General features: G+C 43.3%; 1 protein-coding gene across 1 annotated transcript in view; it reads right to left on the reverse strand.

The window, feature by feature from the left end:
• Positions 1–546: 546 nt before the first annotated feature.
• The window catches only part of LOC147253128 (poliovirus receptor homolog), a 52074-nt gene continuing 34669 nt past the window's right edge, over positions 547–17951 (reverse strand). Inside the window, exons 4-7 of the mRNA XM_086218167.1 lie at positions 16213–16506; positions 15898–16015; positions 15104–15252; positions 547–6325 (exon numbers count right to left, since the gene is read on the reverse strand). Of these exons, the coding sequence (XP_086074293.1) occupies positions 5739–6325; positions 15104–15252; positions 15898–16015; positions 16213–16506 (1148 nt within the window). The 3' untranslated portion in view covers positions 547–5738. The remainder of the gene's footprint in view (positions 6326–15103; positions 15253–15897; positions 16016–16212; positions 16507–17951) is intronic.

Raw genomic sequence — 17951 nt, forward strand, 5'->3', positions numbered from 1 at the left:
TTGTCTCAGAGGTGCTGTAGCCCCACTGAATACATTACAAGGATGTATTAAAGTGCTCTATATCTTCCATCTTCCTGCTCAGATAAAACAACCACCATCTCCTTCATATCTGTTACCAAGGCAGCAAGTTCACATCAGCCAAACACGACACGTTTATAAATGAGTGTAACTGGAGGGGGCGGAGCTTGAGCACAGGGCAATAACACACAAAATGACTCCTGTTCATGAGCTCAGTTTCTCATCACACCTTTGTTGACACACACACCAGCAGTTTTATCAAAACTGAAATGAGACAAACAGCCAGACCAGGAAATGAGAGTAGGAAAAATAAACAACGGGGGTGTTGTGTGTGTGTGTGTGTGTGTGTGTGTGTGTGTGTGTGTGTGTGTGTGTGTGTGTGTGTGTGTGTGTGTGTGTGTGAAGGATGGGTGAAGAGACACACAGAGAGGCCACTTTATATCCAGATCAATTAATCTATAAATCTAATCAGTGAGAATCAATGATAAGCACTTCTCATCAATCTGGCCCCTAAATCATCCAGCTTACCTCAAGTGTTAAAAAAAAACAGCAGGAGGAAGAGGAGAAACACACCAAAAACATTTCAAAAATCAAGAAATCTTTAATAGCAACCAAATACGAAAAATATAAAGACATGACAGATGTGGTGACAACAATTCTAGTTCATTTTTTTCTTTTAAAAGAAATCTAAAATTAAAAAAAATACAAAAAGAAAACTTTTACACAGAGCAGTTGATAAAATGCACATTTTGGAGTTTTCTTGTGTGTACAGTTCATTTGTATAGAAGAAGCACATTTGCCAGGATTTTGGCGGCGATCACAGCGCAGCAGTCAAGAATAAAGCACTCAGAAACATAAATTATAAAGCACTGCAAAATAACAGGAAAGAGGAGAAATTGTAAGAAGAGAAAATAAATCCTTCATGCTTTTGCTGTCACTGAGAAATACACAAACGTGACACCATAAATTAGTAATTCTTTTCTCTGCTACATATTTATATATTTATACTATTTACACTGTAAGCTTTTTTTCCTCGCATGTGAGTGAGATGGGAGATGTTAAGGCTTTGATTAGTCATCAGATGTTTGGAGCCGAAGAAAAAGCAAACAGTATGTGGCTTTCTGGAAAAAGAAATATATTTTTTCAACGCAACCTTGTGCCGGACCCTGGGTCAGGATTGCAGATTCCTCTAAAAGCATTTTTTTTTTTTTTTATTGGATGTTGTGGTGGGTGGAAATGGTGTTTCTGTGGAGGTGGTGAAGGTGGAGAAGGTGGCTGAAGCAAACGAAACCGAAAAACAACATTTTTAGGGAGTAGGAAGCTAAAAAGCATTTGAAAGGAATCTGATGAGGTCAGCGCAATGGGGTTTTTAAAAATTATTTTTTAAATGAACGCTCCGTGTATTATAAAAGAAAAACGGACAGAACGCTTCCAAAAAGGTCTGTTTCTCTGACACTGGGTGAAAGGTGTGTGTGCTTGACTGTGCAGTTACCTCTGTTCTACATGGTCATTGATTCAGGAACCAGCTGGACAATTTAGGGGATAGAAAGCAGCGGAGCGGGGTGACATCGCGCTGCAACTCTTTCCACATACACAGAACCCAATACAAGCCCTGACAGAGCCAGTGAGCGAGAAGAAAGGAAAGACGAAGAGTTTCTGTGTGTGTGTGTGTGTGTGTGTGTTGTTGTTGTTTGCAGCTCTTCGAGCACATTTGTGTGGGATTATGTCAGGAGATGGCAGAGTTGTCAGGTATGAGGTGTCTTCTGCACAGTTTGGCTGTGGGAGTGAGCATAATGAGAGAGGCTGAGGGGTGTTTGTGTGGGCGAATGTTTCACTGCAGTCTGCTTATGTATATGTACTGTGTGCGCGTGTGTGTGTGAGAACGTGTGCCGGTGAACAAGATCTTCAGCCAAATTTCCACCGTGAATCAGGGTGGCGACTCAGGTAACAACCCCAAATGGCAGTGAGATATCCCCATGCATCGCAACACACACGCAAAAACACACACACAGACACACACACACACACACACACACAGCTGACTCAGATGCAACACAGGCGCTTGTGAAGTTAGCTGATAAATTATGAGTATTGTGTGTATTTTTGCATTGTGCAGAGTGTCTGTCAGGGAGAGGGAGATGCCAATTGTGCAAAAAAATATTGTGTGCTTATTGTGAGGAAATGCAGGCAAAGCTAACTTGAACAACAACAACAACAAAAAAAAACTCAAAAGAAGCATAATTCTCCCCCCAAAAAGTAAATCCACAGTTCAGGTAAACTCAGTCAGTTCAGTGTGTTTTGAACACCCAAACCACCGAGGTATTCACTTAAGTAAAAATTACATTCTGAATGCCTTCTGAGACATTTAACACCTTCCTGTTTAGTTCCACAACACTGGCTCCATCAATCTGATATTTACATTTTTCATAAATATCCACATTTTCACAAGAAAAATAAAGATGCTCACATATATAGTACACAGATACCTCACACCAAAATGTACATAGAACAGTTTGTCCATTGTCACTATTTTGACCCCGAAAACCACAAATTACACTCATATTTCTCTTTGTAGTGGTGACACAAGTGCAAAAATAAGTTTTCCTTTTTAGAGCAACAAATCAGCTGTGTCGTACTGTATATTTGCGGTACCCCAGGTTGACAGAGTTGTGTATATGTATAAACTAAGGCCATTCGATGATAAATCCTAACACAGGTTGCCATACTTTTCTCAGTCTCTGTTTTTGCCATTCTGTCTCTCTCCCATCTCTCTGCCTCCATGAAGGTTAAAGGCGATGTCCACGCCAAGAATGATTACTATAACGGTAACTATGTATCCACAACAAAACAAGCACTGCCGAGCACGCCATGCACGCTCAAGCTATGTCACCGGCAGGTCAGGAAAATTGCTACATTGATGATTTGTTGCTGCTCTGTATCATGTAGAGACATAGAAAGTCAAAGTATGAGTTCACGAAAGACAAGAGAACTTTTGAGAATCCAACACTCTATTAGAGTGTTGTCGTCGTTAGAGGACAAACTTCTTTCACTTTGACGCTATTCTGGCAAACATCAAAGAGGACATCAGTAAGGACAGAACAAACTTCAGAGGCCCCATCAGTGCAAAAGACACTTTTTGCAGTGTAATTAGCAGTCTGCTAGTAGCATTTAATAAGTTGCATACTACAAACTGAGTGATTGGACTACACCATCTAAAAAGTGTTTCCTGCCACATCAATTAGCTTGCATAAAAGAGGTAAGGTTCAGCTACAGTCAGGAAACATCCTCACTTGCATTCCTGCGATATCATTTGTAAGTATGTTCCAGAAAGTTCAACAAGAGTGTCTTCCTCTCAATTTGAGTGTATTCATATTCTCTGTCATGACTGTGAAAGTGATAAAGTTTCACCACAGTAATTGTTCTCTTTGTGGGATGGGACTCCATCCTCCCCTTTAACAATTTTGAAAAACTGCAGTTCGTGTTACTCTTCCATAGCACCATCCGTACCTGATATGGAGCTCTTAGCTCTGTGTCTAACCTCCCTTGTTCAAGGTTAAAACACCTACAAGAGGCATCCAAGTGCAGTTATCCTTGCCCTTGGTGATGGGTCACCCAGCGTTTGACCTATGACCTGAAGCATGCTGCAACGCAGATCTCAGCTGGGCCATATTACAGTCTGCTAGACCATGCTAACAACATTGCCTGTGGGTCATACAGAGTTAATTAGAAAGCCAGGAAAAGCATGTTCAGAGGAGCTACAAGATTGTCTGACATTCATTCTGTGGCTACACAGAAACTGTGACTCATACAAACGTATACACTGAGCCTTGAAGACAGCTTTGTACAGTAGCCATGGAGTAACATTAGCCTGAGGGGGCCTCCGGTGACTCGTTAGAAGGATAAATTCATAGTCAGGAGACAATCAACCCCGAAGCTGCTTCATAAGGGGCCATTTCACTGCTTGATGCCTGTAAGTCAATATGATTCCACTGTGGTGGCAACCTTTTAAGTCTCCAGATCAATTCACTCCACCACCATTGGAAGAGTTATTACATGATCTCATTGAAAATCTATCAGAACTAGTGTGGTTATAGGTTGGAACTCTGTTACATCTGGCAGTTTTCTTAAATAAGGGAGGAGATGCCACAGCAAGGATTCACACTTACACAGGTCCTGTTATATCCGCGTGACAAACAAAAGCAGCTTGAAGTTCTTGCAGATGTTTCCCCTCTCATCCCAGAGGAACTTCAGAAGCCTCTGAGATAAAAGTCAGATTGCATTAATAATTAATTGCAATTAGACAATAAAGGGGGTGGGATGCTGTTCTACTGAGGAAACTGTCCATGCAGCAGCATGAACATGGACACTCCAGGTGGATTATCCAGTCCTAGCATGTCAGGGCAAGTCGGGCTGGAATAGAGTAAGTGGGGCGTTTGACACATCAGGAGCAGTAAAATACTCCTCTGCTCTTGGTAGCCCTGACCTCGACACCGCCCTGGATAAATCATAAAGTCCCTATAAACACTGGGAGAGGGGGATGAAGAGGGAAAAAGGGATGGAGGGATGATAGGGAAAGAAGAAATGGGGAGGAAGGAGGGGGGAAGGAAACGCCACGTCATAAACGAGAAGTGGTGGCAATCTGTTGGTCCCAGCTATGCGAGCGGCTTCACGGCTCATTACCAATCAAGCTCCGCCTGTCAGGAGCACTCTGAAGAGACGGGGATGAGGAGGAAGAGAAAAGAAGAGACGTGCTCCTTTTCTAGTCCTCCAGCCTCCTACATCCCTCTCTCCATCCCTTGACCCTGTCAGACCAGCTACACCTCATTCCCTCCTCTCTTGTTTACCGTCTCTTACCTCCAGGCACATTATGGAAGTTTGAATACCTTCTTAACTAGATTAAAAACTCTGAAGCTTGGAAAACTACCGTTATATTCTGCTGGGCTTATATTTGTACAGCAAATAAGGATTTATTTGTTCATTAAACTTTAGTAAATTGTGTTTACAGTCACTTATATGCACAAGGGTGATTTTTAATTTTGAGAGGAAGGCAGAGAGAGTGGAAAAAGAGAATCAGCAGACAAACTTTTCATTTGTAAATCACTCCATGCTTACTGTCTTTTACCAACAAGTACACCCCCCTCCTACAAAAAAAAACTAAAAAAAAACTAAAAACCCATCATGAGCAACCACCAGCTGTCACAGCACATCATATTACCAAAACAAAGGTTTCCCACAGGAGACTTGAGAAAAGCAGGCAACACAGAACTGCTCAACAACACCTTCCACTTCTACTGTTTTGTTCAAGATAAGAGTGAATATGCAAGCAGGATACAACCTCTATAGCTAAGTTTTGTATCATGATGCCATTATCCTCCTCCCACACTACATAATTTCTCTCTTTTAGTCTGTCTGTCAGCTTCCCAGTGATAGTGGTAGCATGAGCAGAAGCAGTGGGAGACAGGTTGTTTTTTTATGCTTGATTTGCACTTTTAAGGGACCAGAAAACAGTAAGACTCCTTTCATAATATCTAATCACACCCTCCCTCAGTCGAGTCTGGGGCCGCACTGTGATTTAATAATAGGATATATGTAAAATCAAATTGGTTTAAAAAATAAAAGTGGTTTCATTTTCTCTTCTCCATCAAACAGGGATGAGACCCTGGAGCCACAAAATCCACAGGAGGAATACCCCATCACTCCTTTCCTCTCATCCTTCTCCTCTATACGTAGACAGCAGTCCGTGAGATGACAGAGCCATCCCGCTGGGACTCCATGTCATCATCCAGGTAATCTCCGATCATTTCGTCCTGGTCATGTGGTGGGCGAAGCTGCAGGATTGGGGCACCTCCAGTGAAGTGGTCATACCTCTCCTCTTCCTCGAGCTCGTCAAACTTTCTCCTCTCTGCGTCGTCTAACTCATTGCTCAGCAGGATGTCTTGGGCGGTGGGTGTCGTGGCGACAACCTCAGGTCGCCCACCTATGGTGAGCGGCTGGTGGTGGTTGTTTTTCTCCCCGAGGCCCTGATGGGATGAACTGTCGTTGTAAACATAGATCGGGCCGTTGTTGTTCCCACTTCCGACTCCACCACTGCCCGTGCCTCCACCTGTGCCGTTCTTGCTGGCCTTCTTGCCGCCACCAAATATGCGTGTCTTCATGTCACTGCCGCCATTGGCTCGGTAACCTTGCTGTTGCCTGCGGCTACGGGTGACAAGCACGGCGATGAGAGCAGCAACCAAAAGAAGAGCCAGCAGGGAGCCAATCACAGCTCCTGCCACGACGCCAGCATTGGATGGGTTCACGGAGGGCTCTGTAGGAGGGAGAAGAGGCAGGGAGGGAGAGAAGAGGGAAAACAGGAATAAGGTTGAGAGGAAGAAAAGAACAGTGTGCAGGGAAGATAGGAGTTGTAATGGAGGCATCATTAAGAAAAGGAGATACAGGAAAGGGCAACATGATGGAAAATACAGGAGAGGAACAGAAGTAACAGAAGAGAGAAGGGTTGGATGATGTCAGTGGTGCCGGTCTGAATGGATTTCAATGAAGTGTGTAAGAATGCTGAAGTGTCAGAGTGTGTGTGTGTGTGTGTGTGTGTGTGTGAGTGTGTGCGCGCGCACTGAGGGGACTCCCTAATAACTGTATTTCACCCTGGCATGGTGCCTTACTTGAGCCACACAAGACTGCGTTACAGTGATGTGCACTCCCCTCGACTCAACTGGATTGGCTGTCACTTTTTGCATAAGCTATCAAAACTGTCACAGAGCTTAACTTCAGACCTCCAGAAGACCTCCAACACTGTAACTTCAGAGTTACATTTTATCTTACCGACTATTGCTCCTTGTGCTGCTGGGAGCACGTGGCCTCACAATTAGAAAAAAAAATCTGATTGAGATTATATAGACCAATATTGCAATCGTGATATGATTTGCAATATTGAAGGGAATGTTGATTTTTACAACATTGTTCTCATTTTCATTGGGAACCTCCATTAAAATAAAATATGCGATTGTGTGGATCTGTGCCACACAATCTTTTTCTTTAACTGTAGAAGTACAGGCAGGACATCTCTGCAGCACCATGATATTTAATTTGAAATGGTGCAGTATCTTGATACACAACTAACCTTTAACAAATGCAGAGCCTTGTCTGTGATTTGAAAATTGCAGCAGGCCATATTGCAAATTGTGATTAAATTTGATTAAATGTGCAGCCCCAGCTGTTGGCATGGCGACAGTTGTGACAAATACATAGTCATTCTCAGCATCTATTGGCCAGAAAATTTTAAAAATTACAACTAGAAAAGTGCTTATGTCCAATAGCAAAACTCATCAGCCCAAATCAGAACATCTTCTTCTACGTACACACTGTAGGTTTGAGAACAAATATACTTGTCATAGGTTCATAAATGTTATGATACTCTATACATGCATTCATACAGAGTGCAGGTTGAGACTGTCAAAGCTCAATGAAGCATGCAGTGCTTTGTCCGGTAAAACTACGCCCATCTGGGTGAAATACCATGTTCTTAGAGAGTCCTGTGTACTGAGATTTGTGCTACACTGACATTTCCTCATTGCTGCTCCTGTCCCCGTTCCCACAACCACATCACAACAACGCCTCAGCCATGATTCCCCCTATGTTGCCCTTCAACAGCAATGGTCTGTCCAAGGCCGTCTCTGCTCAACACAAATCACACAGCAATTTGGGAGGGGAGCAAGCAGACTCTCACTTTTAAGGTGGCCTGAGCCGGGCAGAACAGGTGGAGGTCATGCGGGTGAAAAGCATGATGAATAAGATGTGGAGGCTGGAAATGAGATGAAGAGGAGGAGGAGGAAGAGGTGGTGGAGGCAAGTGACTGACAAAGTGACACAGCGGAATGACAACTTCTCCTGGAAGCCACAAAGGGAGAGCAGGGGACAGACTGGCACCCCTCTCTGCTTCTGTAAACCACAGGCACTGCTTGAATGCCTCTTGGCCCTACATGTATGTCCATTTTTACTCCAGTGCTAGTGGTAAAGTCGCACACACAAACTCTTGAGAAGAAACTGTTTTTAAGGTTATTCTGAATGCTTTGAGTGCCGACGAGCTTGGTAGGTATAACTAGGACTCCGCTGTCCAGTGCAATGTTTCTTTTGGAGTGTTTGTGGTGTCTAAATCGAGGTTGTCCCATACGACTTGTCAGCCATACACACTGTCTCTCTCTCTCTCCGTCTCTCTCTCTCTCTCTCCCTGTCTCTTGCTCAGTATTTTAAAACAGCGTGTTGACAGCGAAAATAAAACTGCTTTTTCAGACAGTGCAGCCACCAGACTGGTGGGTATTACATCTTTAGATACTAGTGCCAATTATACAAAACATAAATGGATACTTTACTCCATTCCTTTCCTTGAGGAATAGTCATTTTTTAAATTCTACTGATCACAAAAACATTTCAGTCATTTAAAGCCGGGTTTGTTTTTTGGTCTTTAGTTACAGTACATTAGGATTTCAGTCAGAAAACATCAGATAATCTGAGAAGGCATGCAATTATGGCACTTCACAATATTTGGAGCCACAGACACACACAAACACGGATACAATTGAGGTTTTATACCTAGGCTTCACAAACTCGTAAAGACAGCCAACACAGTGCTATTGCTTTACACAGGCTTTTCAGGGCCAAGGGTTCAGGGCTCTAAATGCTTTTAGGGACTATGACAACTCCCCACGGGCAGAGCCTGTGACCGTTTCCCCCCATGTGATCATCCTGTATAAATCAGTCTGCAGGGAGTATGGCAAGAACATCGCTGGACTGAAGGGTCAACTCCTCCCCTGTTGTCTGCATCCACTATACTGTGAAGCACATGAAAAAAAACAAAAAAACAAACCACGCTCCACAGTTCAAGTTACTTGGAAACAATCTTATTAACTCGACAAAAAAAACAGACAGATATGTAGCATAAACTCTACTCCACATGATGGTGTTTCTGCAGTGATGCGTCATCTGCAGAGCTTAAAATAGCACATTAATCACTGAATGTGCTTGATTTATACAAGATTCAAGTTTGTTCCGTCTACGTTTGTTGGAGATGTATCTTTAACATTTCTAAGGTAAAACTTCTTAAATGGAAGCATTAAAATGCTCTTTGAAACAACTGAAATGATGTGTTTTCAATATGACAAATGACTCAATCCAACAACATCAAAAACAGATAAATCCAATTTTATTCAAGGCTGTAACGCCTGTCAGTGGTTTAATATCCTGCCCTTAGGTCCTGGTTATAGAACCCCTGCTAATTCGTAAATTTAATATATTAAAACACTGATTCATATGCTCATAATCATTTTGTTTGGTCCATTGAAAGCAGCACTGAGACACCTTACAAGTGAATTCACCACCTACCATTAGCTGTATGGGTAAGTGCACTCATCCCATAGTTAATTCCCAATTTAATGTTGCCTCACCATTAAATTACCATCATGAAATCACCATACTGAAGTACTACTGTCTGTGAACATCACATTTTTTGCCAGAGTAACATCCGATTCACTGGTGAAGGTTTAACAATTAAGAAAACAACTCCCATAACTATCTGCTACTGTACTATGGATAACACAGCTTAGTATATTCAGATTATCAGTCATTCCAAACAGCTCCTGTTTTCTCAAGATACAAGAAGAAACCAAAAATGTTTTATTTAATTTTAAGCCCCATTTAAGAGTGGTCAAAAACCCTCAGCTAAGCTCAGCACCCTTTGACCGTTTCACTTTCACCCGCAGAGGATTAATCGGTAAACTCCACTGTTGAAATCCCTGCCTAAATTTGACAGCAGTGAATCGGCCCTATTCACATTGTCATTCGCATTTGAAATGCAACAGAAGCTCTTTTTAAGTGTGCCGGAAACTATCAGAATTACTCTCATACCAATGATTCTACTCAAGAAAAATATGGGAGAATTCTCCTGTCTACACCTGGGCTCTTTTCCGCTCTCCCTCTATTGTTGCCTCTCCTCCGCTGACCCTTTTCTCCATCTCTTCCACCACTTCTCCAGATGTCTCTGCTTAGACTCTTACAGTCTCCTCGAAGATAATTTTGCCTGCCACTTCTAATTTACATCCATATTTCTGTCATGTTGCTTCTCATCGCTTTCCTACTCTGCGCTTTCCCTTTCAACATTTACCCTGGGAAGATTATCAATAATTCCACACAGGTACATTTTCTATTTCTATCAATTTATCCAACCAGCCTCTACAAATACACTGTCTACTGCTCTCAAGTGATTCTCCTTCTAGCAGTTATAATCATTCCTATTCACACACGAGAGTGAGACCTTGCCCTCAGCGCCAACTTGCAACAGGAACACAAGAAATGCATTTCCACCTTAGGCTCCTTGGAGTGCCAGCACATGCAATGTGGCAATAATCTCTGTGTAAACTTGGGACTGCAACACACTGCAGTTAGATCAAAGGAAATGGCACTAACATTTGATGCCGATTCTCCCTAAATTCCACTCATCCAATTATTTTTAATGCATTGCTCAAGTCAGCTCTCTAAAAGTCTAGGATGGTGATTCCTTTTGTGGTTGAACATTCATGTTTAATTCCACCCGTCTGGTGGACAACACTTGAAAGATTCAAGAGAGATGTAAAGAAGCCACCCCGGGCTCTCAGTACTGGCCCACTACAGACTGGGACACATCCTAACAAAGCACCACTGGAATTTATTTTAGTGGGTTAGGAGAGGACATCACATAAACACATGCTGTTGGATGAGCCAGCAGAAAATTTACAATATGCATGCTGTGTGAACCAAAAGAAAAACAAAAACAAAGACAGAACAAACATACATACAGAACTACAGTCGTGCTGCCCTCCCTCCCATAACACACAGCATACTGTGGAAGCCAAAAAAAACAGCATGGCTCTTATGAAGTCATGTCCAGCACGATCATAAGCTCCAAGTGACCGCAAGTAATTAGAGAGATGGAGCAGAAGTAACCTCTACTGCAGCTTTCCAAAAACATGCACAGACAGACAGACACACACACACACACACACAATCATGGTCATAAGTGGTGTGATGCTGGGTTGGGCTGCACCTGGAGTGTAGCTTAGTTGTAGTCTCTCTCAGCACGTTAAGTTATTGAACAGGGGTGTGTGCATGTGTGCTAATGAGGGGTGGGCAGGGGGCCAGTGGCAAGCTGCAGGGAGACTTGGCTCCATCAGACCTGTTATCTGGCTATTTTTGCATGGCCGGAGACGCACAGACAGATGCAGAGGCACACACAACCAAACCCAGAAGGAAAATTGCCAAGCCCCTTGCCCTTGAACTGTCTTCTTAGAGGACTTTGCAAATGCACCGACTTGAGAGGAAGTCTGTTTTCCAGTTAACTGAAGTGGTTCTGAACCTGTGTAGGGGGGTTCAGTTGGGAGCATCGAGTTTTTTGAGCTTCAGCTGAGCCACCTATGTAAGGAGTGACGGGGAAAAGATCGGAGATAGACAGAATCTGGGTTAGCCACACAAGACCCCCCCCCCCCCCGAGAGGAGTCGCGAATAGAGGGATGGAGACTACTAAGCTGTGATTAAGCTAGAGCTATTGGTATTTAAGAGTTAAGCTTAGAGAGAGAGACGGCAATGGCATGAGAGAGAGAGAGAGACAGAATACTAGGGGCAGGAGTCTCCTTTGAGCGGGGAGATCAGCAGCAGACTTACGGAGGCTGAAAGACAACCTGAGAGAGATAAAGAGGATGACGAGCGCACATGGCCTAACAGAGGATGAGAGATGCAATGAAAAGAGCAGTGAAAAAGATGGCTAGCAAGAGATTATTTGAAGGAAAGAGTTGGGGGAAGTAGTAGATATGTTTGTGCATGTGTGTTGCATCAAAGATGAGAGGTGGTGAGGAAAGGAGAGGACGTTCGGCTTTCCTTCTGCCTCCAGGTCTACAGGACACGCCCACATACACACTGGTGTGTAAATTGACGAGTGTGAGACTCGTGCAGCTGTGCAGTAGACAGTAGTTGGGGACCTGCGATGTAGCAGGTGCTGGCCATTTCACGCCTGTCAGCCCCTCTTAGCCCTGTTTGTCTACATGTTTTCACATTAGCCTCCACAGGTTTTATTGCACCCCCATCTGGAGTCACTCCACATCTTGCTCCACTATTACACCTTCTTTCTTTTCACTTGAACAAACACTGACTCAATCATTCTTACTTCTCTTCATCCCTTCTAAAAACCTTTACTCACTCTGTGGTTGGCCCACCTCTTAACCGCCAGCACATTTAGTTCACCTCTCATCCTCTCTTCTTTCACCAGAGAACAAGCGAGGAGTGAGGGAGGAGGTGGTCAACCACAAGACAACAAATGAGATGTGGGAGTGCGATGACAGACACAATAAATAGCGCAGGATGTTCAAGATGGGAAGAAATCAGGGATGGAGAAGGGGGAAGACAAGAAAGGGGGAAGAAGAATGGGATAGATGGGGAAATGTGGGATAGAAGGCAGAGTGAGGGAGAGGAACGGATGGTGAAATGACGAGTGAAGCAGCCGGCAGCTGAAGCAGCAAAGGGTGACTGATCCGCTCTGAGAGGCTTGGAGACAAGACAGACACACGCTATAGCAAGAGATAGTGGTGGCCAAAGGCGGAGATAGGATGCAGCGGCACAAGATTCCTATGGGAGTTTTAAATGCCGTCAGCATCAGCTCTCTCTCTCTCCCCCCTCCATCCCTCATGCCCTCTCCCTCGCTGAGTGTGAAGATTGCATGCTGGCACTAGTTTTATCCTTGTGCACGTTCCTTGACTCTGTCACTAAAAGCAGCAGCCTCCATCTTCCTCCCCTCTGCTCCTCAGATCTTTGCATCTTCCCTGCTTGTTGCTTGTAATACACCACAGGAGATAGTGACATCCTTTTTGCTACAGAAGCCAGTTACACTATGCAGCAGTACAGAGTGGCCCCAGAGGAGTAGTGACGCATGCTGTGGCACCATATGGAGCCAAGGGACCAGAAGACGGATGATGGGTGAGAGTAAAAGAAAGGAAAAAATAGACAACAAGACAGTGCCAGACAAAAATGAGGGTACAGAGGAGCAGGTGGTTTTTTTAAGATGTAGCCACCAAAGAAAAGCACTTTTCCCCCATTAGGGACAAGGTTCCCTCCATGTCAGCAGAAAATAACTTCCGGTTAAGTGCAGACAGCTAGTAGAGGAGTAGAGAACGATGTATTTTGTATGAGGTAAAATGTAGGAGTGAACACTTGAGGGGTGCAACTAAAACTATTGAGGAACAGTAGAGAATGGAAGTATTGATTTATCCCTGCTGTAACTGAGGTGGTATAACAATACAGCACAAAGACTGATGTATGTTGAACAACAACTTGCACACAAAAAATGTGTGTATGAGCAAAAAACCAACCAGGCAACACAAAAAAAATCCATTTTAAGTCATCATAAGTGATTGCAGCCTTATCTTTAAAACTTTCACAACTACTTCTCATGGACTTTGCTTTAAGTTGATGGCCAAGGCTACTTGGAAAAAGTTGCTTTGTGACATTCATGGGATGACCTCTCATCCCTCATTAAAAAGGAATCGAGCAAAAGCAAGCCATTGATGAAGGGATCAGCCGACAGTAGGTGAGCTAACAAACCTAATGACTACCACAAAGATCCCACTGTAAGAGCCGTTTGCAGTGTGATACCAAACATCTGTGTGTGGTTGGCGATCTTGGCTACCATTGAGACAAGGAAATACTGGATTACTGAGCACAAAAGAACAGGGAAATGTAACATGCATTCAGAAGTAATGGGACACAGAGGAGAAAAGATGAAGTGTTGACACATACTGTATATACACCATGGACAGAGCAGCTGGACCCTCTAACCCTGCACTACACACCCAAGGCAGCCCTCAGCACTGATGTGTGTGTGTGTGTGTGTGTGTGTGTGTGTGTGTGTGTGTGTGTGTGGTGGAACAAGGTACATCCCCAGGGAAGAAATGAAATCATAATACATGTAGCATGTGTGATGAAAGTGCACTTGGTTCCAGTTCATAGGATATAAATGTTTTCATATACAAGCCAAAGGAAGGTTTAGATGATAAACAAGGCCCAAGTGAGCCCCATAAGTGTTTTTCATTTCATTTCTAAAATGCTCACCGCTTCACTGATGCATTTACTGTACATACTTCATCAGTCTGTTAGAACTTTTGCAAGCAAGGTCTGAATCTACTTCAGGCAGCAGATTTGAAAGACAATAGTCTTTGGCTGGTTTCAGAGCAAATCGAGCACTGTGGAGGTTGCGTGGCGAGGCGGGGGTGTCACTTTGCGTGACCCAACATGAATCCTCAAAACCAATGGACTTAAACTGAAGAAAGGTGATTGTTATCACTTTTTTACAAGCCAGACAACAGTGATTAGACTCTCTTTCATGGTCTGTGTTGCTCAGGACACCGGAGAATACATGGTAAACCATAATTAAGTGCTTATTCCTGGGGATTTTTCTAGTCTGATCCTGCTGGCATGCTTGGCCGCTACAGTGTGACATCAGGTCACACAGCTAAGATACACTATGCCCCTTTTATTATTACTACATATTAATGAGAGCCTCCCTCTATGCACCCCAGCACCCAATTTGTTCTGAGGTCTTATAATCATGACACCAAAAAGTCCAAAAACTTTTGTGTCACTATCTACAATTTTTAACAATCCAGATACAAAAAACTGGTTGGAGATAGTCTTGTACTAATAATCTTTTCTTTTTTTAACTTTCTGACTGGTAATACACATCTCCAATTTGTGTGTGTGTGTGTGTTTATATTATATATAAATAAATAAACGCCTTTTGGTGCCTTTCCATATAAAGAAGGTCAGACAGACTGAAAAATTGTTTTAAACTTAAGCGCAATCAAGCAAAACAGTGTGCATGAGCTTTCTTTCCACTTTATACTGTAAGCTGTATTTCTCTCACACCTGTCACACACACACTCTGGTGTACAGAGATCTTCTTCAAAAGGTTTAAACAATCTAAAATGTGCAAGTGAGTTTAAGAATAGTTTAAATTTTTTTTAATTATTCGGAAAACTGAATATTTGGGGTGCAATTTTGGGAGTGTTTAAACTCACCTCGAACCATGGCAGTGACCTGGTCCCGGCCAATCCCAATGCGGTTCTTCACCTCACACACAAATGTGGTGTTGACAGCCTCATCCACCTTCAGTACTTTCAGCTGGTTGTCTTTGACCTGGACTGTGTCAGGTAGCTCTCCTGTCATACTAGAGACATGAGCATGTAGCAGTGTGAGTGACGACAGACGGACAGACAGAGACAAAGAGGGAAAAAATGAAAATGGAACTACGGTTTTTGCTCGGCTTCCAGCACAATGAGAGCATTTGATAGATGTACATTTACAGAAATGTGTTGTATTGTGCAATTTCATCAAATTCTACTAATCTTGATCATCAGTGCAAAACCAATCAGTTCCTCCCTTCCTCAAGAGGCAATCCATTATCAGACAGCAGAGGAAAATACAATGGGGACAGGGAGAAAAAAATCAAAACTGGTGGATCGGGATCCAAAATCTAATCTCTTCCATTTTCAAGTTCCAGACTTTCCGTTTTATCAAATTTAGTCACGGTTATGTAAATAGCTGATAATATGGGTAAAGGGAATGAGCAAGTCATATTGTGTTTCTCATTATAGAAGGGTTAAATCTCAAGTCACAGAGTCCATTATGAAAAATTATGTGGCTATTTCCATAATCAGAGAGCAGGGCTGTAGTGGTAATAATGAAAGTGCTGATTACAGCTGTGTGAGGACTGTGAACCTGCCATGAGGGGCAGAGAAGAAAGCAAGTAGTGGAAATAGAAACATTAAAAGAAACAGGGAGAGACGACAAGGCAGGATGTGCTGGTACTTACGCCTTCCACTGGACAGAGATGGGAACGGGGTTTCCTGTAGCCTGGCAGGTGAGTGCCACATTTGTACGACCCACATACCAATTATTGTCATAACCCACGATTGACACCTGAGGGGCATCTGGGAGACGGACAGATGAATGACAGAAAGGAGAAGGAAAAATAGCACGGAACATTGACTTCAATTAATCACGGCAAGGTTTGTAACAGGTAAAACTTATTATTAACAGCAAAGGCATTCATGAAATAATATAATGTGTGTGTGTGTGTGTGTGTGTGTGTGTGTGTGTGTGTGTGTGTGTGTGTGTGGTGTCTTACACTGAACTGCCAGTTTCATCGGGAAGCTCTCAGCTTTGACCTGAGTCCTGTGTGCCACCACGCAGCTGATGTCTTTTCCGTTGTCTGCTGCTGTGGGAATCATGCGGTACTCGCTGGTTATTGACACAGTGTTGTCAGCACCCTGCTTGGACACCGTTGTCGCATTGCCATTGGCCGTGGTCACCCAGGAGATCTGTGCAGCAGGGCGTCCATTCAAAGACTCACAGCGAGCCACAACAACCGGCTTAGTGCCTGCTTCGACTGTTACGATCGAGGCAGAGTTCTGGGGCTTAGCTGATGGATGGAGTGATGCAAGGACAGTCAGCGAAGAGGGGAAGAGACACAGAGAAGATTAAAGGATGTTGAGATTGATGAAATGGAAATAAGACAGCTGAGGCAAAAGATAATGTGCACCATTATTGATAAATATTTTGAGACTCCTGCCTGGCTAATGGAAATGCAAAATTCCATTGCTGTCAATGTTTTCCCTCTTCAGAGCCTAAATTACTAGAACCCATGCAATCACATCATAACCTAAAACTCACTCTCCCTCCATTTATTTAATCTACTCCTTCTCTACCCCAATCACCCACTGTTTTTTTTAAACAATTTGCTCAGTTGGTAGGGTGCATTTCCATACAGCAAACCACTTAATGATCACTGTCAGCCCTCAACCTCTCCCTCACTCTTTATTCCTCCTCACTTGCCCTCCCAGATACTGGTGTGGGATCAGAAGAGAGAAAGCAGGACAGGAGCTGACAGCGAGCATGACAAGCAGCCGGATCAATATACTGCCTAAGGGGAGGCAGGGGGGCATGATGCGCTGGCGAGGAAAGAAAGCGCAGTAGAAGCACGGCTGCTGGGCCAAGGTTAGACCAATGGTTCCATTGCATTAACGAGAACACAATTGATCTGACAATACCGCTTATAATAGCAATTAAGCTGTGCTGGACAAGCTTTTAACCTGTATGCTACCTTTGGTGGAGGGCTGGAGCTGAAGAGATTCAGAGAGGTAGGCGGAGGGTACTTAGCATTTATAATAATAGTGAGTGAGGTAAATCGTAACACTATTGACTGGTAAATGACCACTTTAAGGAAAAACAACATAAATTGCTTTGGTAACCTGCACACCAACAAGAACAGCTGCAACGCAGCAGCATGACCATAGTGTGGAGATAAAGGTATTTCAAGACTAGGAAAATTCGACAGATCTCTGCCGGAACCAAAAGATCACATCTTGCAATTCCTCCAGCTACATCCAGGATATTCTTCATAGACCTGTATAACTACAACTCAGTGTAGTGTAATATTTATGATGAATCAAACTGAAAAAGAAACTTGTGTAAATCCCACCAGACCAGAGATACAGACTCAAAACTGAGGGGGATGGGAAGCTAAAACATTATGAGCTTCAATGATGTTACCATTACTATTGTTACATAAAGTGCCACTACGGAAACCGTTCACCTAAAATCTTCGCTGTTCAGTGTGATAAGTGTAAAATAAACTAAACAGTCTGACAAACGTAAGCCATTTCCTCATTTGGTGTTTGGAGAGATGTGAATGCTGGAGGTAACTAACCCTAACCATTGTTACAGTCTGAGGCGTCAGCTGAAAACATGATCTCAGGCACAGGTTGAGGTGTCAGGAGAGATCAGTGAATAAATGCACAACACCTAAAGCTCTCGACATCACGTTAACAACTTCAATGCTGCGGAAGCTTCTGGACTGCTACTGTT

This window comes from Aulostomus chinensis, chromosome 11, assembly GCF_037954235.1.
Source record: "Aulostomus chinensis isolate RoL2024-O1b breed Wild chromosome 11, RoL_Achi_v1.0, whole genome shotgun sequence".
Lineage (NCBI taxonomy): Eukaryota > Metazoa > Chordata > Actinopteri > Syngnathiformes > Aulostomidae > Aulostomus > Aulostomus chinensis.